This window comes from Diabrotica virgifera, chromosome 4 (assembly GCF_917563875.1).
Source record: "Diabrotica virgifera virgifera chromosome 4, PGI_DIABVI_V3a".
NCBI lineage: Eukaryota > Metazoa > Arthropoda > Insecta > Coleoptera > Chrysomelidae > Diabrotica > Diabrotica virgifera.
In genome coordinates this window covers 10751771-10774968 of record NC_065446.1, presented here as the reverse complement: position 1 = coordinate 10774968, position 23198 = coordinate 10751771, and the positions used below count along the sequence as shown (strand labels likewise).

The window sequence follows — 23198 nt, the reverse complement described above, 5'->3', positions numbered from 1 at the left end:
TAATGGCTTGAGGATTGTCAGGATTCGGATTGTACAAAGAGTTAGCAAAAGCTGTAACATGGGTTCTAATAAATTCTTGGCGACCAATTGCTTCTAAACCCAGATTTTCTCTAACAAATCGTTGACAAAGACTTGTACGTACTGCAGTTATTGTCAGACTAACGTTGGATCTGCTAGAATATGAGCACAAAATTTTTAATAAATCGTCACTTAAATTGTATTTTAATTTCATAAGAAATGTAATTAAATCCTTTTTAGTAATAACTCTAGTTCTATCATAAACTACGACCTCATCGTAATAAGTATAAATATCTTGAAAATTATTTTTGCTTAAGTTTGTCAATGCTTTGAAGTCGTCCTCTTGAATACCCGTGTCTGTCTCGAAACGATTAGTAGTATTTTCAATTGCTGTCAGACGTAACGCTTGAAACCACTCTGAAACTTCTTTCGGACTTAAGTTAACATTACGCATATTACCACACAAATTCTCTATTATATTATGATCTAGCATACTGTCATCATTTATGTGATCACTGCAACATAAAGCACCCTTTCCTACAAAAATCTCTCGTTTCATGTAGATATCTACTCTAACTTCTAATGACAAACGTTCAAGATTTCCAGCTCTATCACATACAAAACATAAATTATTTCTTTGTAATACACACTTGAATCTACAAGCATTCACATTATCATCATTACCTTGTTCAATTTCTTCAATGATGTATCTGTAGCAGTGTATGTGAATCACAATCCCAATATCAAAATTGGCTTCCGGTAGATTGTTGTTCATGCGGCGACCCAATGCAATCTCCTGAAATCTTGGTGGAAGATTATCTAAGTTCTCAACTCGACGAAAACCTCTAGCACGAACTCGAACATCACAAATATAACACTGCATTTTCACTAATTAAAATAGTTAATAGTAGAACAACAGTTCGACAAAAACTAACCATTTGGCGGAACGTAACGACCCTTTATAATAATTACTAGTTTACAATAATTACCAGATAAAGTTGACTAGTGACAAAAACTTTTGATTCTTTCTAAAGCAAACGATTTGCCTAATTTTCTTTTAATTGATCGATAATGTTAAAACACAGTAGAATGCAATTTAAGTCGTAATTCAATAGTGTTAATTAAATAAAATTCTGTTAAATTCTCATTAGTGCCTTAAATACCCTTGTTTTACGGTGCGTCACTGGAAGTGCGTTGTCATTTATGATTTACAAGGTAAGAGGCTTAATAATCTTAGAAGATTTATGAACTCCCGATAATTTGGATATCTTAAAATATGTTTTCTCTCTCTAACTTATGTACCTACCCATTTGATTTCAGATTAATTTATATCAATTCCTGCTCTTATTACTGAAAATTCAGAGTTGGCGCAATGATAATAAGTGACCGTTACATTGAAACGAATCTATTCATGTAAGTTTTATTGAATTTGAGTGACATTATATTTTCCATAAGATGTGTGCGATGTCCTTTAAATCTACAGCTTCTATAATTTTTTATTTATAACGCTCGAGTCACCCCTCTCGCCAACATTGGCGCACTGTATGGCAGCGTTCGGCGGAGTGCGCGGTTGTCTTACATTAACATAACTTTTTAATAAATTATTAATATTCAAGAGGTCTATGTTCAGCAGTGAACTTTTGATGCTAGATGATGCTGAATCTATTTTATTCAACAAATTTATCCAGCTAATTGAAATCTTGATTCAAAGTAGGCGTTAAACAACATTGGTGACATAACACGTCTCTGTCTGACACTTCTTATCTAAATAGGAACTTTAGTTGAAATCTGCTGATCCACCTTAACGCAAAGGGTCCTGTATCTACCCCTTTTCTTTTTCTTTTATTTATCTATCTATCTACAAGCGAGGTTCCTACAGCCTCTGCCCTTCTCGCATTTCGACCGCCATCGTTTTCTGTCTATCCATTCGTCTTTTTTGATGGCTCTATCTCTCATTATGTACCGTACATTTTCTTCCAAGGCAACTGAAGGCCTTCCCCTTCTTCTTCTTTATTGTGGTAGGTATATAGTTTAAGGCTTTTTTTGGGCACCTATCTTCATTCATCCGTTTCACGTGACCATACCATACTAATTTTCTCGTTTCAACTCTATCTACACTAGAATGTACAGTATTTATCCTCCTTCTAATATCTTCATTCCTGATGTGATCTTTTTTAGATATTTATACCACACGTTGTCCTTAGATAATAATCCATTTCTACTACTTCTCTTCTTTTTCTATCTTTTTTCGTGATCTGCAAAACTTCTGCTCCATAGGTCATAATAGGCTCTACCAAGGTTCGATAGATTGTCAATTTCGTTTTTGTCTAATATCTTAAACCTTAGTAGAGACTAGAGAGCTTAGAATGTTTACCACTTTTTTGACCTGCTGCTTTATGTTTTCGATTTCTCTTTTGGTAGTGCCTTATTTAGATATTATATGTAGATCCGATGTTTATTTTCTTTACATTGTGGTAGTAATTTCTAACTCTGGATCTTCTTCATCATCCCCTATGTTAAGATACTCTGTCTTTGACATATATTCATATTGAGGCCCCATTTTTCATATTCTTTCCATAGTTTTCTAAAGATGTAGTCTATGTCTTCCTCATCATTCGCTACGACTACCTAATCATCTGCGAAAAACAAAGTTGTTAGACATTTACCATCGTCTATGTCTATTCCTATTCCGGATACTTGTTTCCTCCACTGCTCTAGCGATGATTGAATTACGGTATCTAATAAAAATAAGTCATTTTAATGTTTATGAAATAAAACAAACATTGTTGTATATGTACTTTTTAATCAACAATTGTCAATGCAGTGAAACAACTAAAAACAGATTATTGGCTTTAGGTCCTTTTTCTCTTATTTTAGTTTTGATAACATCGTATAAAATGAGAAAGCTACTTTTATGACCTAAAAATACAATTATTAGTTGAGAAACTTATTACACTATACACAATATACAGGGTGAGTCAGTTGTTTAGCAGTGCTTGTCATAATCACGGTGCCATCTGCATATCTTATGTTGTTAATAAATCTTCCGTTGATTATTATTCCGTCACTTTGAGGTAGTAGTGCTTCCTAAAAATGGGTTCACTATATACCTACATTAAACAGTAATGTAGACATAATACATGCCTGTCTAACACCTCTCCTGATTTCAATTTCTACACTGGATTTTCAACTTATGTAGGTACTTAACTTTTTACGTGAGGGTTTCATAAAATTAAGCAAACGGATTTGTCGAATATGATGTGAAAAAAATAATAACTTCTAGAAGAACTTTAGCGAGGACGGTTTTACCAGGAAAATTCGACAAAATATTTTGTTACAATAAATGTGTGTTCCTTTTAATGAAATAAAATATAATAAAGTTGAACAATTTTTATTAAACACCAATTACAAATGTAACTAAAGAATCTAAAAGTGCTTATTCGTTTCATATTCTTGTCCTTCTATTTTTATTTTAGTTTTGATAACATGGTATAAAATGAAAATGCTACTTTTATGACCTAAAAGTTAAAATTAGTTTATCAAGAAATTAAATGTACTGAAAATAATTATATTTAAGAGCGTAGGCGCAAAATTTTAGGCCAATGCTTTTTTAATGTATTCATTTTTTCGAATCCTGAGAAAACTAATAAGTATTTTCGAAAAATTTAAACGCAGATTCAAAGATTACATTATTACCGAGGGCCGAAAGTCCCTGACAGCTTCTATGTATGTATAATGTTTATTTAATCAGTTACAGGGGTGAAAAAAAAAGAGAAAATTTAGTATAATTTTTAATTTCAAATATCTCATTCAAAAGAAATTTTTTGTTTATTCTAAATGACTTTAGACCCTCGGTAATAATCTAGTCTTTCATTCTGCCTTTAAATTTTTCAAAAATATGTATCAGGATTCGAAAGAAATAAATGCATATATTGTTTTAACACTACAAAATTTTATTATTTTTAACTAGCGTACTCACCTTAATAAATGACATCATATGCATATCATAGACTTTATAAGCATTAAACTGTGGTATTCTTTGCGAATTTTGTAACAAAAATACAAAATCTTTTCTCAATTCTTCATCGTCCAAGGTCTTCCAGTTACTGTGAAATATAGCCTCGGGCAAGAGACTTGCCTATCAAAAAATGTTATTTTATTGATTTGCTTATAAGAACTTGTCAGTTAAGTAGTGAAACTTGCATATAAAACTGTTAAATGTCCGAAGAATGGTAAGAAGGGGAATAAAGGAATAATTAAAGTGTAAATAAGCAAATAACATTACCGAGCAAGTGATATAAGTTGAATCAAAATTTGCAGATTATCTTAATCCAGAAAATGATGACATATTACATCAGTGGATACTACTTTGAGCATAGAATGTAAGGTGTTAACTTGATAGGAGGAACCGCAAGGGATCACAGAACTTTGTGTGGAGCTTGAAGTGAATGAAAAAGAAAGAGAAGTAGCCCTATATGGGTAGATAAAACTAAAGCATGTAACGTTACAAACGTCACATCTTTGATATTTTATTTTTAAATAATTATTTTACTTTATTTTCTTTAATATTTCATTAGTAATAATTTTCTTCTATTTGTTTTACCAGTTTTCTTCGTTAAAAACTCGTTGGCGTCCTCTTTTATTATCTTCTATTTACCATATCTCTTTTCATTTAAATCATCAATTGAATATACTGAACTTCTTCATGTGCCGTGCTCGATTATCGAACGTTGGCTATCAAATTGGCTATATCAGTTTTGTTAACGGCAGCTCGGAAAAGGGATGCAGAGGATCTGTTATACCATTCTCTCAGGTTTTTAACCCATGACGATCTTCTTCGATCTGGCCCACTTCTTCCGTCTGCCTTGCCTTGTATTATTAAATGGAGTATATTATATCTCTCTGGGTGTCGCATAACATGGCCAAAATATTAAAGTTTTCGATTTTTAACTGTTCTGACGACTGAACGTACCCTGTATATCCTTACACTCTAGATATCTCTGTCTTTTAATACGGAACATGCCTGCCACTTCCTACGTCTCACTGTCATGGCAGTGACACTTCGTCTCTCAATTCTCAATATGGTGGTGGAAAATGAATTTCGGTATAAAAGCCAAAGAAGCTTCAAAATTAAAACATTTCTATTTCAACAATCATCTCTCTTGGGGAAATAATATTATCATATTTTAATTACATTTCTACATCTAACAGTCTTTCTAATATTTTTTTATACCAAACTGTCCATGTCTGCGAGTACATGGTCAGTTTTAAATACCTATTTCTTTCTAATTTTCATATTATATGCACGTCTAAATCAAATTTTAACTATTCCCCTCATCTTAACTCCATTTAATTTACCCTTGCCATCTACTAGTTATTGAATACTATTTGGAAAAGGTACAATTTTTTTTAATTTCTTGATTGTCACTTATACTCATTATTCTTCTAATTTTGGGATAAAGATCATCGTCCTCCCTCTGGGAGCTTCAAGAATCCTCAATCGCCGGCGATACAAGAACGAGGAACATGACATCTAGACTGCAACCATATCATCTAGACTGCAACGACCAACACATGTAGGCCTGGTGGCACTGAACACCTACAACGCCAGAGCCAGTTGCAGAACCAACAGCAGTACCATTTGATATCAGGAAGTTACCATCGAACCAGATACCAAAAGCCTTAAGTATAATCCAGAAATTATTAGCTTTTGGCAAGAATTTGAATATATTTTGTTAATGCATTTAATAGGTCATATTTTTATTATATCTTTATTGTTTTGCTGTTAAAATACTGTTTTGTTTGCTTTCATTCTAGATTTTCAGAGTTCATATGTAAGATTAGGACAAGACGCACACACACCCTGAGAGACAGCTAGGCTGGGGTGAACGATAGCTATCTTAGTTGGTTGAGATATTATTTTCGAATCACGGGTATTTCAATTATCTGGGGTAGTATATCGCCTTTTATTGTCTTTTTCGTTTCAAGCCCTAATACAAGCAAGGAAACAAGAAACTTACAGAATTTGACAATAGACGACGCTAAAATTGAAGTAGTAAAACAACTCAGATACCTGGGTTTACAGATAAATGAGAACGGCAGAGAGGATGAGGAAATGCGGAAACGGATAATGCTTGCTAACAAAGCATACTTCTCTTTGTCGCAATTGTTTGAATCCATAGACATACATAAGGAAGTAAAGTTTAAAATATATAAAACCATCATAAGACCAATAGCAACATATGGCGTAGAAACATAGATCATATAACAGAAAATATAATGAACCTTATAAATACTTTTGAAAAGAATGACATTAAGGAGGATATTGAGACCCATTTGCGACAATGGTATATGGAGAATAAGGTTCAACCAGAAGTTATACCTACCAATAGTACAAAGAATCCTCTCTAGCAAATAATGCGAATATACAACGATTACACTGGACAGGTCACCTTATAAGAATGAATAATGACAGAACAACTAGTAGAACGCTTAGCAGAACTATGGTGGGACGTGGGCTAGTAAGAATCCCAAAGAAGAGGTGGATAGACGAAGTGAAAACGATGGTAAAGAGATATTGAAGGTGGATAACTGGAGTAGAGCAGCTAGGGGCAGAAATACTTGGAGGAGAATGCTGGGGGAGGCCAGGGACCGACTTAGGCTGTAGCGCTATAGAATAAAGACAATGTAAGGTGTAGGTCCAAAGGATTTTATTTTTATTTTTAAACTACCACCGGCTTTAGGCATGAAGATAAAAGAACTTTGCTCGGTAATAAAACGTCAGACTTTATGATAATATTATAGTTGATACTTTTGCACCAGTCTTAGCACATCTCAAGACTTAAAGGGCAGACATCATAGAATATTTAGTCTTTGTTTTGTCCACTTACTTGATGGTTAAGATATGTTCCAAAAAAACAGTCAATAAATAGCTGCATTGAAAACCCAACTAAATATAAGAAACTTACTGCTTGTTCTGCAAGGTTACCTAAAGAGTCCTAAAATTAAAAGTTTATTTTTAAAAGCTGTTTTCATTTACGTTGAAAAAATTTGAATATTGTAAAAGATGGAGAACATAATACGTTGTGCAGTAAAAAGGGATGACACTAGTAGAGGTGGAAATTATCGACTTAAACGTATAAATTAACATTACATTACATAGCTTCCCACCTTTAAACTAATCGGATGAGTATGACAACTGTCACTGCGGCAGGAGAATTTTATAAAATACTCCTGTCACAGACGTCTAAAGGTGAGAAACTATATAATGCAATGTCAATTTATACGTTTATATCGATAATTTCCATCTCTACTAATAGTTTCATCTCTTTTTATTTCACAATTTATTATGTTTTCCATCTTTTGCGATATTTTGCCGGTTATTAGCTCGTTCATCACTGTAAACGTTTAATTATTTTCTAATAATTAGTTTATCCTTCTTTTGATTTTGTTGGGTTATTAACTTTATGTTTTGTCTTGGGTTTGTTTTACAAAAGCACACTTTGTACAGCACAAAAGATGTAGGAACTGTCTCTTTTCGAGACGGCTTATTACACAGGCATCAGAGTACATGGCGCTTTGGTGCTTCCTCACTGAAAGTGTCTAGTTCCAAGACACGTCCCTTTCCCTTCTGGTTATGGATTTGTATTCTACTCGGATGGCTGATGAGGCGAAGAGGCCGAAACATGTATCATCCTATTGAATACCAATTCATAACCAGAAAGAAAACGATTTGTGTTGAGAACCAGACAGTGATAAATAACCTGTTGAGAGTTATTGATTATTTGAAGAAATAGATGGGTATAAAAAACTACCATATTTGCAAATCGAAGAGCACCAACACATAGAGCAAAAATACTTGCAGCTAACTGATATATCTCAAGAGGATTCATTGCATTGTTAAACTGGTTGGTGATTCTAAAACAAAAGAGGTAACTATAATAAAATCTTTAGTTGTAATAATAATCTAATAGTTTAGTTAAATATGTATTGAGCTAATACTAGAGAGTGAGTCATCAAAAAGCATCATTATTTGAACAGACTTAGGGCCGGTTGTTCAAACGCTAATCAAAAATGATCATTATCAAATATTTAATTACTGTCACAAATGTCAATGTCAACTTTGATTGGGTTGCTGAAAACATAATTATTGATTACAATTATGAAATTGGTTAATCAATTATGTTAATAATTGTTATGTTAATTGATTAACTCCCAGATAGCACGGCACGTCCCGAGGACGTCTGTTTCAGGTCCCACTTAAGTCCGAATGTCCGGGGACCTCAATCGGACGTCCCCAGGAATTAGAAATCCGGACGTTCCCAGGAAGTACGTTTACGGACATCGCCAGGACGTCTGTTTCAGGTCCCACTTAGTCAGAATGTACTGGAACCTTAATCGGCAGTCCCCAGGAATTACAAATACAGACGTTCCCAGGAAGTACGATTACAGAGGTCCATAGGAATTACGAATCCAGACCAATCCAGGAAAAATGTCAGTTTCCGAGCTGAATGGCTCCGTATCGTGTATAGAAAAATTTACCACAGCGGCGGCTCGTGGCCTAAAAAAGTGGTGAAGATGAGGAAAGTCTGCCGGACCAAAAGAAATTTCGATATACTTATACCTATGACGCGCCCAAATCTCATTAAAAATTCTTTAAAAAATGTTTAGAGTTTAGGGCCCTAAAAACTTGAAAACTTTTTTATGGCACTTATATTAGAGACGAGGATGAAGAGATACTTAAACAAAAAAGCAGTATGTATTAGATAGATTAATAAAACTGACGTAATCAATTTTTATAAATCACGTCGAGTCTTTGATCGTTTATGGAAGCAAATCTATCAATTATATATTCATAGAAAGGATAAACTAAAAGTTTTTAGCTTTTTTAAGCACGAAAAACTTCTCTTTCTACAGATACGGTATTCGATGGAATTGTCAGAATTAAACAAAACAAATTATAGGCTTCTGTAACAATGTCTTTAATTGGTTGTAATTTTATAACCATTTCTTGCAAATTACCATTTTTTACCATGCCCACGCAGAGCATACACAGGCGACCCTATAGACTTTGTAATGGCAACCGAAGGGACAATCGAATATATAAAAAAATTGGACATCTGTTTGTGATGCATTGTATAATGCATAAATCTAACTATATTCTGTGATATACTTAAGCCATACGCTAAATAAAAAAAAAAAAAACCATTTTTTAAATTTCCGTCAGCATAAAAAAGGCAGAGCTCTCTTTTAAGTCTTTGAGTTTTAGTAAATATTTGCCAAAAACTCAAAATAAATTTTGAAAAGCGTCGGAAGGAATGATCAAACTGTATGACCCAAACTTTGTTGTATCTGCTAAGCTTATTCATCACAATCACAATTTACAAAAAATTTTAATTCATCACAATCCTGAAAATGTAATCCATGTCCGTTAAAATATATATATATATATATATATATATATATATATATATATATATATATATTAAATAAAAAAATTGGGTAGAATTTGCATTCGTGCTCATACCATCATCACACCTATAGATCTTTTCAAAGTATTAATAACGGTCATTGTGCTTGCTTTGTCAAAAACAGAATTAAAAAATTATTCACTTCTTTTATCACGTATTAATTGACGAGTCCTTTTTATCTAGTTTAAACAAAAATGAATATCTAGGGACGTTTTTTTTTAAAAAGGGCATATAAAATAATATCTGTTATAATATGAAACATGTCGATAAAAACTGCTAAAAATGTAAACTCAAAATCATTTAAATCTCATAAAAAGCCTTTAGCCAACTGAACTGATTTGCGGTCTTCCATCTTCCGAAAAAAAAAACGAATACTGCCCATCATAGCACGCATCCAACTAAAATTTTACTATATTAGGTGAATACGGCGGACTTATTTTTAAATTCATCTGCACTTGCTAATTTGGGTACTACCAGTGCCGATATGATGACGTCACGTTGCCATGACAACCGTTGACGCTTGTGCAGCCGAGAGCCGAAATTTCATCTACGTCTTCATCTAACTCTGCTCGAGTCATAGAAGTCAAATGACACAGGTCAGTATCTGACCGTCAAGGACCTACAGTTTTAATTTTTGTATTACATATTGAAATTCTTTTTTAATTTTTGGATTACATATTAAAATTCTTTTTTAATTTTTGGATTAATTAAAAAAAATAGGTTTATAATTAATTTCAGTATTTAGATATAATAATGCTACTTATATTTTTTTATTTTTTTTTTGTCTCAATTTGATTATATTTTTTGGTGAAGATCACCTTCACCTACTTCACCTGGCCGGCCGCCGCTGATTTACCAACCTTTTTTTCTGGTTTTATTTAAAATGTCATAACGTTTTTAGGACTTCATTTAATTTTTTAATAATCCAGAAATTAATTAATTACATACCTCTCATCAATATTTTAGTTATTTTAATTTGTTTCGGTTGGATGGTTGCAGTGAATGCCTGTCAATACCAATGTCAAACGATCAACGAGGTGTTGGCTGGCGGAGGCGTGGGTGCATAGATTAGGGGGTGGGGCGTGGGTGTTTGTTTCATTTCATTTGTTTGTGTTGTTTTATTGTGTTTCTTGTTTCTTCTGTTTGATTTCATAATTTCATCATTTGCTTTGATCACTTGATGGTATCAACTTGGCAATAATTAAATTGGATATTATTATTATTTGCGTGAATTCTTGGTAAGTTTTTAAGTTATTTTTATACTTGGTTTTCTTTGCAAGATACTTACTGCATTTTATCTGCTATCTGAGCATATTTTTATTTCTATAGGTCTTGTTAGTTTTGGTTGAGCAAAATTTTATTTTTAAGTTTTGTTCCTTTTTGTATGTTTTGGCCGTAATTAGATATTCATATCCTTGGAATCATTAGTGTGAATTCTTGGTAACTTTCAAAAGTTATTTTTATACTACCTTTTTATTCACAAGATATTTAATTTTTTATAGTTTTGTACATATAGCAATGTAAGTACAAGTACAATGCAAAAGTATTACATGCAGGCAAAAAGAAAGAACAATGCTACTTCTTTACGTCTGAATAAAAGAAGTAGACTTGTTCCAGTCGTTAATTGTATGGAGAACGAAGACATCATTGTTGAGAGCCATGAAATATCCAATGTTTCTGAGAAACTGTCCAACAATGAGCTTCAGAATGTTCATTCAACTGACCAGCAGAGAACTGAAGATTCTGTAAAACCTAAAGATTTTTAGTGGATTGGGCTTTGCATCACAAAATAACTCATACAGCCATTAATAATTTATTGAAATACTTCACAAATTACTTTCCAGAACTTCCTACTGATGCAAGAACATTATTCAAAACGTGTAGAGAAATACGAAGAAAAACTGTCCCACCTGGAGAATATCATCACTTTAGTGTAAAGTCTTGATTAGAAACGTTATACATTCAGAATATTAATTTATTGAAAGACAAAAATATTTTTAAACTTGTTATTAATATTGATGGTTTACCTTTAGCAAAAATAGTGGTAGTCAGGTGTACCCTATTCTGTGTAAGTTGAAAGGAACAACATTTGTAGAAATTATTGGTATTTATCATGGCTATGAGAAGCCTGCAGAGGCTAATATTTTTTTAGACATCTTTGTATCAAGCCTTATTTACCTTATAAATTATTTAATAACGGTATTGAAATAGATGGTTGAACATTTTCTATAAAAATTAATTCTGTTGTTTGTGATGTACCAGCAAAAGCTTTTATTACATACACAAAGGGTCATTCTGGTGATGCTTCATGTAGCAAATGTATAATTATTGTGTACGTAAATTGTGTATGTAAATTATTAATTTTCAATTGGTATCTATTATAAGTAAAAGAGTTATCAAAATTTGGCGGATCAAGCACTTATAATTTTATCAAAAGAGTAATGTCAACTATATTGGCAGACAGTCTTATTATTGGGTATAGTTGGCTGGGTCGGAAAGGAAAACGTAGCCTTGAGAGTACGATGGTGGGAAAGCTGTTTGTATGTGAGTATTATATCACAATAATTACCATTTAAAAAGATATTTTAAAAATATGTGCCTAGATGAACTCACATATTTAATTCATTTTATAATCAAAAACAACGCAACAATATTTGATTGTACTTTTGTTTTTCAATAACTGTTAATTCTAATTTATAAAATTTATTTACAAATAGGAAACCTCTTATTTTCAGCAATATAATACTAGTATTTTCAGCAATATGTAGATTGGATAGTGTAGCAGGACGAACGGTTGGCCGCATATCACTTCGCCGTGATGAATGTGAGTTAAATCCCCAGCCTGTTGAAAGGAAAACAAAAAGGCTAACACGTCAGTTTAAAATTCATAAGGCTGATCAGCCTATGTGATGGAGCAGTACGACAAGTGATAAGGGCATGTGGCTCAGTGATACTCCCTCATAGATCCCTACCGGAAGGATATATACATCATATATTTTCAGCAATATAATATAGTAAACACTGAACTAAAAATGTAATAAAACTGTAGTGTAACAAGACAATGGATAGCCAGTAGTTATTTTGTATAAAAATTAATTATTTTAAATATATTTCTTATAGTGTTTATTTTTCAATTTTAGCTGCAAAAGTGGTATTTCGCCGAACAAAAAAAAACGGAGGAAGCGATTAGAAGTTATATGAAAAGGGGAAAGGAGAGGCTGACTGCGAAAGAAAATAAAAATATGACTTAACATGATTATTATTTATGAAATTTTAATAAAAATTTGTTTGAAATATATTTGTTTTTTTTTTCATTTTAAATGCAGATTTCATCTTTAAAAGTTTCAAGTATATTCAGTATAAAACAATTTAATATTTCCTTTTCGACATTCTTTAAGAGCTTAGGCGCAAAATTTTGTGCCAATGCTTTTTAAATACATTCATTTGTTTTAATCCTGAAAAAGGATTTTTGTAAAATTTAAAAACTGAATGAAACATTACATTATTACCGAGGGCAGAAAGTTCCTGAAAACTTCTATAATGTTTATTTTAACAAGTTACAGGGGTAAAAAACAGAAAAAAATTTAGTGTGATTTTTAATATCAAATATCTCATTCAAAAGAAACTTTGTTTATTTTAAGGGACTTTCGGCCCTCGGTAATAATGTAATCTTTCATTCTGTGTTTAAATGTTTCAAAAATATTTATTAGTTTTATCAGGATTCGAAAAAAATGAATGCATTTAAAAAACATTGGTGCAAAATTTTGTGCTTACGCTGTTATAGTAGTTGCTTACATGTTGTATTTAAAAGGCAGTCCCAAGGAGGGTTTGGTCGGCCGTTCCAAGGAGGGTTTGGTCGGACGTCCCAAGGAGGTTTTGGTCGGACGTCCCTAGGAAGGCTTGCTCGGACGTCCTAAGGAGGGTTTGGTCAGATGTCCTGAGTACGGATGATTTTGTAACATCAGACGTCCTCGGTACGTCCCGAGGATGTCCCAGGACCTGAAACGTATGTCCTCTGGACGTACGAATGTCCTAGCGGTACGTCCCGAGTAAGTCCCAGGGATGTACTTGTGCTGTTTGGGCTGATCTCATAATTATAATCAATTATGTTTTCAGCAACCCAACCAAAGTTGACATTGACAGTTGTGACAGTAATTAAATATTTGATAGTGATCATTGTTGATTAGCGTTCGAACAACCGGCCCTTAAAAGTTTAAATTTAGTAATTTCTACAATTCTACAAAAGACAAAAATTATTGAACGTTACATACATACAAGCAGGCAAAGTCAATGGAGAATATACAGGGTGAGTTTTAAGACAGTTTGAGAGGATAGAAAATAGGTTTTATGTAGGTACTCTATCGCAAACTGCTGATAAAGAATATTGAAGCTAAAAATTGTTTGTGTTCAACTATGTATATCTATTGTATATAATGTGCACATATAATAACTATAAACTTACCTTAAAATAATCTGATGGTGTCTAACACACCTAACAAAATATTCCTTTCTTTCGTCAGTATATTTATTCTCCAAACCATCATTCATAATATTTCTTAATTTCTTGTTAGTAGCGTACATCTCAGGGGTATTAAAGATTTCGAAGCATTCTTGAAGAATACAGTACTGACTGCTAATGTTTAACAATGTACCAAGGACCAAAAAATTAGCTCCAGTAGTGATGATTGTTATAGTAATTCCATGAACAAAGGTCTGCGTGCAGTAAATAATTTCATACCAGGGACTAACTGTCCAGTTAAAAGGATATGCGATGACGTACGGTAGTCCTCTAGTGGAAAACAATGATGGAATTAAGAATATTGAATCATACGAGAAACCTACGAAACAATTATTAAGTGAAAACTGGATCTCAATAATATGCTAATAAAAAAGGAGTAAGTTGAATGCTTGAATATATGGAATTTATAGAAGTAAAAGGCAGATTTTGAGCACCTAGTTTATTAAATATTGCCCAATTATACTTTCGCTCCTAGAGAATCATCAGGGGCGTTTCGTCAAATCAGGAAGGTATTCTGGTAAAATGCCATAAAATTTGTTTGGAGAGAAAATTGGCAAATTAACATATAACATAAAACACACACTGGACAAAGGACAAAACAGATAAATTAACAGATGCCGGTACTACATCATTAGCAAGTCGAAGATGGAGGAACAATCTGTGTGCTGTTCCTCCATCTTCGACTTGCTAATGATGTAGTACTGGCATCTATTAATTTAATCTGTTTTGTCCCTTGCCCAGTGTGTGTTTTATGTTATGTGTTAATTTGTCAATTCTCTCACCAAACAAATGTTACGGCATTTTGCTAGGATACCTTCCTGATTTGACGAAACGCCCCTGATGATGCTCTAGGAGCGTAAGTATACTTGGGCAAGATTTAATAAACTAGGTGCTCGATATCTACCTTTTACTTCTATTGTAACGGGTACAAAAATCATTAACGTTTTTCGAATCCCTAATACTATCGTTCCACCCGGTATACTAAATCCGTTTCGGGAATTGTGCCGTGTATTACGTGGGATTAGGTCGTCTGTGATTCTTTTTCGTTTCTCACAGTGTCGATCTTGTGTTTCTCGTGAATAGATAAATTTTTATTTCTCCACGTGTTTACGTTATTTTAAATCGCCAAAGTGATCTTTAGCTATAAATCTTTCACTAATGTGTTTTTGACGATTGTGAAACTGGAAAATGTTTATCTTATCGGGATAAAGTGGTTCTAAGTTTGGTTGAGAGTCCAAGTGTCCTTTTCGTTGATTTAGCGTTTTTAGTGGGAATCAGAAGAGCCTTAGCTGATGTGGCTCTATGATTTGGATTCGTTAAAAGAAGATTTACGAGTTTAGTGGGCTGTGACTTAGTAATATATCCTGGCTATTTTATTGGTAGAAGAAATATTTGGTTTTTTTAATTGGATAAATATCTGGTGATTGCCAGAATGGGAGGTAATTTCTGTGTTTGAGAGATCAAAAAATTCAGTTACGTTGGAGCTGTAAAGAAAGTCAGTTACGTTTGAGCCGTCAAGTAGTTACGTTTGAGCTGTAGAGAAGTCTAGTTTGAGCCGTCAAGAAGATTAAGATGTAGTTGAATTTGAGTTTCTTCGACCGTGTACTCCGGCATTTTCACTACTGTTAGGCGGATGTCGATATTATCATACCACTATTGGTATAATTTTTCTTACATGCGGTCAGAATTTATCCAGGAATCTTTCAGAAGGAGTCCAAGAAATTTACTAAACGCAACAGCAAGTGACAGTAAGTGACTTGCTGTTGCGTTTAGTAAATTTCAATTTCTGACTTAACGACTTTTTCGTATCCTCTAAATGATGACGCACGGGTAGTGATTCAGGGACTCAACTGTACAAGAAATTGCCCTTATTTAAAGTGCGACATATTATTAATTTCAATATTTTATGTATTTTTTAATGTCTTGATGAAAATTATAGATAATTTCAAAATTTCACCTTGTATTATTCATAATAGACCCTACATAATACAGTTTTTAAGATTAGGTTTTTAGTAGCTTCTAAAAACATAAAAATATACAGTGTGTTTTATTAAAACTAAAGATCATGGACTATGCTAGGCGTAAATTACTCTGTATATTTAAATTTATGTTTATAAACCGCTCATTTAAATTTAAAAGTTGACTTATTCTAGTGTTTTTTTAATAATTTTCTAAAATAAGGACACAAATAATAATTTTATTTCATAAATGGTTTCCATATTTTATAATTTTAAAATTTCACCCTGTATTATTCATAATACAACCTACATGATATAGTTAGATAAAATCAGGCTGTAAGCAGCTTTTAAAAATATAAAAATATACATAGTCCTGTCGCCAGGGGGGTACAACGGCCTCCTGTATTCAGATGGACTTACCCAAGTTTTTTTTATGTATTTTGACCTGTAGAACACGAATTTTTTGGGTAACAGTTGATCCGGATGTCGATAAGATTGTTATAACCCAAGAAGTTGAGGAATCACATAACAGCGATTTCTCGCAAAACAAAACATTTTTTTGTATTTTTTGGGCCATTCTAACCAAAAAATGTTCCAACAAATTTTTTCGTAGGATGCATAGTTTTCGAGATAAACGCGGTTGAACTTTCAAAAAATCGAAAAATTGCAACTTTTGAACCCGAATAACTTTTGATTAAAAAATAAAATAGCAATTCTGCTTACCGCATTTGAAAGTTCAAGTCAAATTATATCGGTTTTACTTATTTGTATTGCTAAAAATTTATTATTTTATTGTTAAAAAAAGCTATAAACACCTAGTGGTTGAGTGATGTTTTTAATGATTTCTCATTTAAAATCGAACGAGTAGGTAGAAGAGGTAATAGTGCAAGCGAGGCTATTTCTACGTAGCATGCATTAAAACGCATGTATTAGGCACGGGAAACACTATGTGTTTATAGCTTTTTTTAACAATAAAAAAATAAATTTTTAGCAATGCAAATATTCAAAACATATATAATTTGACTCAAACTTTTAAAGGCGGTAAGCAGAATTGCTATTTTTTTTCTTATTCAAAGGTTATTCGGGTTCAAAAATTGCAATTTTTCAATTTTTTGAAAGTTCAACCGCGTTTATCTCGAAAACTATGCATCCTAAGAAAAAACTTGTAGGAACATTTTTTGGTTAGAATGACCCAAAAAATGCAAAAAAATGTTTTGTTTTGCGAGAAATCGCTGTTATGTAATTCCTCAACTTCTTTGTTTATAACAATCTTATCGACATCCGGATCAACTGTTACCCAAAAAATTCGTGTTCTACGGGCCAAAATACATAAAAAAAAATTGGGTAAGTCCATCTGAATTAAGAAGGCCGTTGTACCCCCCCCCTGGCGACAGGACTAACAGGCTTTTCCATTAAAAATAAAACTTATGGACTATGCATGCTAAGCTTGTATGAATCACCATGCACGTTTAAATTTATGTTTAAAACGCGCACATTTATACATAAAAATCGACGGGTCTCAGCGTTTTTTTAAATGCGTTAAAACAAGGAGAGAAATAATTTTATTCCATAAGTGTCTTCCACCCTATATAAAATTAATTCAAAAATTCTTACCAGCCGCAAAGAACAGCCATACCAATCCATTCATTAAACGGTACATATTTTTAATCTTTCGTTTGCTTTCTAAGTTAATTAAATCGTATGGCCAAAACTCGGTTAATATTGTATGGAATAAAGACTTAAATTCATTTGAATTGTACCATAAAATACCGATTTTATACACACCCTAAAAATATGTATGCTTTTTCTCATGAGGATCTATCAGTGCGTCACAGTTTTTCGATTTCTTTCTAACGCATTAACTTGTATGTGACAGAAAAAAACGCACGTCGGTGATTACATTTCGTCGGTGACATTTATAACATTTATTCTAGTTGTCAATAGATGGCGTTATAATCGAAAAAAATTATTTACTAATTATATATAATATATCTACGAATATAATCTATACAATTTATAAGACTATACAAATCAAAGAAAATACCATTTTATAAATGCAATAAAGACAATTGATTTGTTTTTATGCCAAATTGCAAATAAAATTTGACAACTGTCAGATTTAACTAAAATGTCATAAATGTTATAAATGTATATTATCACGGACTAACCTTTTTTTTCTATCATTTGTGACGCACTGAAAAATGCTCATGAAAAGAAGCATACCTAAATTAGATAATATAAAGAAAAGATAAAACATCTTCTATCAAATTATAACTCAATCTGAGTGAACCAAGTATCTTGATATACACAAATGGAATAATGGCGACTAAAAATAGGCCCTTATTGTCTTTTGTGCCCTAAAGTTCAAAAGCTTGCTTTGTTCAACATTGGTCACGGCATTGAGCAATTAAAAAAGAATGTGTGTACTTTGTACGCACGTAAGAAGTTATACTTCTATTATATGATTTCAACGAAATAAATATACTTTCAACAGGTTATTTGTATTTTATTTAAAGATTAAACTAATTTTTACTTACTACTTTCTAAAAAAATTTATTAAAACAATACCAAAAATAAAAAAAATAGAAAACACACGGATTCGAATCGGGGACATCTCGATCTCCGGTCACACGCTCTACCACTGAGCTATATTCCCTTTGCTTTAACAGGTTACAAGGTTTCTCATACATACTGACAAATTTAATAGACCAAGTGAAGTATACAAAAATACTTTAAATATATCCGAGGTTTAATTATTATAAAATATCTTATTACCGAGGAAGACAAATCCAAAGACACAAAAATTATAATAAATATATTTACTAAAAACACTAATAATATTTATATTCTTTTCACGCACATCTTATTTGCGCTACATAAAGATGTAGCGACTAATACCACACTCTCGGTGTGGGCATGCGCCTGGGAATATAAAAATTCACCCTCGTGCCTAAAGAAGTATAACTTCAATATTTTTTTCTAATTAGATGATCCATAATAAGGAGGAAACGTACGTAAGGGTGTTTATGATTCACTCTGAACGAATTGAAATATAAGATGTCTCTCATTTTCATTTTCTATTAGTTTTACTCCTATCTGAGTGTAATGAACCAAGTTTCGTTGGAATATTACCTAAATCAATAGACAGGTAGTGATATGCAATTTTAGATTTCCCCTAGTCGTCTTTAATTAATCGTTCGTCTGCTTTCCATTAGGAAGCACGAATACAGGAGTTACCAGAAGTTGGTAATAGAAGTCTTTATTTCTTCGGAAATAAAGCTTCGAACTTTTTAAGTAGATGTCGCTACAGCGTTCGTATCGAATTATTTGTTTTACTTCGGCATTGGGAGACAAATTATTTCTCTTTACATTCAGAGCAGACTATATGTTGGAAATCCCATAAAATTGATTTGGTTGTTTAAATAGTTCGAAATCATATCCCTTGTTTACCCTTGTCGACGCCTGTGTTGTTCCTTGCTAGTATATGTCGCGTAGAAGAGGATCGGACGCTTCGAACGAGATGCATCCAGACCACTCGAGTGTACACACGCGAAATAGTGTGAACTTCGTCGTTAATGTTTTGATTGTAAGTTTTTACCTTTTATTTGTTATTACCTATATATCTCTTTTGTTTTCGTTTGAAATATTTACCAACCAATTAATTTGAATTTGTGTATGTATTGCGCTTATGGAGATATTCCACTTTCTCTCAATATTGGCTATCAAAAGGAATAAAATTCTTTAGCAGGTGTTTTAATTAGTGTTTATTGCTTGTTTAAAAGAGTAATTAGTGTAAAAGAGGGTGGAACGTATTTAAGATGATGGTCCTCTCTGAACGAATTGAAAAATAAGATTTTAAAAAAGTTTTTGAAGATATACTTCTCTAGGGGCGTTTGGGAGTAAATGTATATGTGCGCAAATTCATAAATATCTTGGTGCCAGGCGCAGATGAAACGTTATACGTTTGATCTGATTGGGTATTACAATGACCTGTCAAAAACTATTCAATATGGCTGCTATGGGTAAACAAATGTTGTGTTTTAGTCATAGATAAGTTTTTGTTTTTATTGTTGTGAGGACAGAAACAAAAGTAAGTTTATAATTGTAGTGACTTTTTAAATAGTTTTTAAAAGTTTTTAACAGATACTTAATTGTCAATATTTTAATATTGTAATAAAAAATTACATACCTACCAATTTGTAAAATGTAAAATGTACTAGGTAATGCTTCCATTTACACAATTTGGCTTCCAACAAAATTCTTACCAATCTTCATCTCATATATTTTTTCTTACTCTATATTTTGTTGTATTTTAATATTTTAATTCCACAAAAATTAAACTAATTTGATTAAATTCAGACAATAAGCAAATATTACCAACTGTCACCAAGTTTAAAACGTTCAGTTGGTGTGTCTTAATTGATGAATTTTAATGCAGCTTGATTTACAATCGAACGACCCTAATATACACGGGTTCGACACCCAATGCCAATTTTTATTTTTTATTTTTTTTTTATACAGCTTATGATTGTAAGTATATTTATTATATAATTTTTTTTTTCAGGAAATACGTATTAGTTAAAATTTTTGCCAACAATTATTCAGAAATTTCTTTCTGGCATTTTTTAATGTGTTTTTGTGCGTTTTATTCTTTTATTTTTTTAATTTGTGGTATTGTTTTAATAAAAATTTTTCCAAAGTAGTGAGTATTAAAATTAGTTTAATATTTGAATAAAATATAAATAAACTGTTTAAAGTATATTGATTTCGTTGAAATCGTATAATAGTGCGTACTTCTTACGTCCGTACAAAGTACACACACATTCTTTTTTTTTTTTTTTGTTAAAATTAAGGTAGGTAATTAATACTTACCATAAAAACCAACATAAGCATACACATAACATTAGTTGCCTTATCAAAATCTGTAATGTGATCATATAGATAGAGACTAAGACCAACAAACAGAAAAGCTGAAACCGAAACTTGTATGATAAGAGAAATGGTTTTTACAGCAATACTTAGTGTAGGCCATATAAATGCGGCCATAAGATATAACTTAATACTCCAAATAAAAAGTTTGCAATAGTCATTGGTTTTCATAACCATTGTTGATAGATCTAAAATGGAAAAAAACACAAGAAATTATATTGTATTTAATAGCTATTATTTATAGTAGCGGTGGGCAGTAATCATTCAAGGGAGGAAAAGGCACTTTACTCCCATGTTATACATATCGTTTTTCCACCTTCCTCAAATAACAAGTCATTTTTTCATTTTTACTTAATTTATTTATGTAATTCACCAACAAAATTTATTAGAACTTAAACTAACAAGTAGGTACAATATAACTGTCAACTGTCAAATATAAGTCAAATTATTAATGTAAACATTGTTAAATCAAAATATCAATTTACTGCCATTTACTGCCATATCAATTTTACTACCAATCTGCAAAATACAGGGTGTTTTATAAATAAACGTTAAAATCTATAGATACTTACGTAATAGAAAATAGATATTGTACAGGGCATCAATAAGTTATATTTCATTAATGCAATACCATGACCTCACTTTTACTTTTCCTCCCCAGGGAGGAAAAGTACAACTTTGCTCCCTACAATCAGGTCCGGAAAAGTATACTTTTGGTAGAGGTAGGTGGAAAATAGCTATTTCCACCTACCTCTACCGAAAGTATACTTTTCCGGACCTGATTGTAGGGAGCAAAGTTGTACTTTTCCTCCCTAGGGAGGAAAATATTTTTCCTCCCTAGGGAGGAAAAGTAAAAGTGACGTCATAGTATTTCATTCATGAAATATAACTTATTGACGCCCTGTATAATATCTATTTTCTATTACGAAGTATCTATACATTTTAACGTTTATTTATAAAACACCCTCTATTTTGCAGAATGGTAAAAAACAGTAAATTGTTATTTTGATTTAACAATGTTTACATTAATAATTTGACTTATATTTGACAGTTGACAGTTACATTGTACCTACTTGTTGTTTTAGTTCTAATAAATTTTGTTGGTTAGTTACATAAATAAATTAAGTAAAAATGAAAAAATTACTTGTTATTTGAGGAAGGTGGAAAAACCATATGTATAACATGGGAGTAAAGTGCCTTTTCCTCCCTTGAATGATTACTGCCCTCCGCTACGCGTCGGGCAGTAAACTTCATTCTCGGGAGGAAAAGTTACACTTTCCTCCCTTGTTATACAAATAGCTATTTGTATAACAAGGGAGGAAAGTGCTACTTTTCCTCCCGAGAATGAAGTTTACTGCCCGACGCGTAGCGGAGGGCAGTAAGCATTCAAGGGAGGAAAAGGCACTTTACTCCCATGTTATACATATGGTTTTTCCACCTTCCTCAAATTAATAACAGGTCATTTTTCATTTTTACTTAATTCATTTATGTAACTAACCAACAAAATTTATTAAAACTAAAACTAACTAGTAGGTAAAATATAACTGTCAATTGTCAAATATAAGTCAAATTATTAATGTAAACATTGTTAAATCAAAATAACAATTTACTGTTTTTTACCATTCTGCAAAATACAGGGTGATTTATAAATAAACGTTAAAATGTATAGATACTTACGTAATAGAAAATAGATATTGTACAGGGCGCCAATAAGTTATATTTCATGAATGAAATACCATGACGTCACTTTTACTTTTCCTCCCTATAGAGGAAAAGTACAACTTTGCTCCCTACAATCAGGTCCAGAAAAGTATACTTTCGGTAGAGGTAGGTGGAAAAAATATTTAATACGCTTTCATTGGGGATTTCTGAATCCTTTTTTTTTTTTTTCATTAATCCTCGAATTTCGATCTACATAAATTCGATCTGTAGATCAAAACCACCAAATAAAAGATTTACAGTTTTTAAATTGTAGAAGTGTGTGCATAGAATATAGCCACTCAGAATATAGGTCCTGGTAGAGGCAACAAGATCGATTTAAATCTGCTCCGTAATAAACTCCAAAATATTGGGGAATTACGAGCAAATAAATCCCCAAATTATTATAGCGCGAAAATAAAGTGACTTTTACGTATAGTACATATATTGAAAGAAACGAACAACCGGGTAAAGTAGGATCATTGCATTACTGTTCTAACCTATTTTTTTTATATTTTTTTTAATTTCTAATCACTAACAGTGGTCCTCCCGAAGTCCTGGAGATCGTAATCGAAATAAATTAATTATTATCAGGCTACATCTCTT

General features: G+C 32.1%; 1 protein-coding gene across 1 annotated transcript; it reads right to left on the bottom strand.

Moving 5' to 3' along the window:
* Positions 1–3378: 3378 nt before the first annotated feature.
* On the bottom strand, positions 3379–21076 carry LOC126882918 (odorant receptor 94b-like). Its single transcript, XM_050647996.1, has 7 exons — positions 20838–21076; positions 17580–17751; positions 13951–14326; positions 7833–7935; positions 6909–7016; positions 3998–4156; positions 3379–3536 (listed from the first exon to the last, which is right to left on the bottom strand). Exons 1-7 carry the CDS (start codon positions 21069–21071, stop codon positions 3486–3488), a joined length of 1203 nt encoding a protein of 400 aa, XP_050503953.1. The 5' UTR covers positions 21072–21076; the 3' UTR covers positions 3379–3485.
* Between the last annotated feature and the right edge of the window lie 2122 nt (positions 21077–23198).

Excerpts from the sequence above, each read along its gene's own strand:
- LOC126882918 (XM_050647996.1), bottom strand. The coding sequence starts at position 21,071 with ATGGTTATGAAAACCAATGACTATTGCAAACTTTTTATTTGGAGTATT. Across the intron at positions 7,936-13,950 it reads CACCATCAGATTATTTTAAG|AATCACCAACCAGTTTAACA; the intron begins GTAAGTTTATAG and ends CTTTTGTTTTAG. Across the intron at positions 4,157-6,908 it reads GAACATATCTTAACCATCAA|GCAAGTCTCTTGCCCGAGGC; the intron begins GTAAGTGGACAA and ends ATTTTTTGATAG.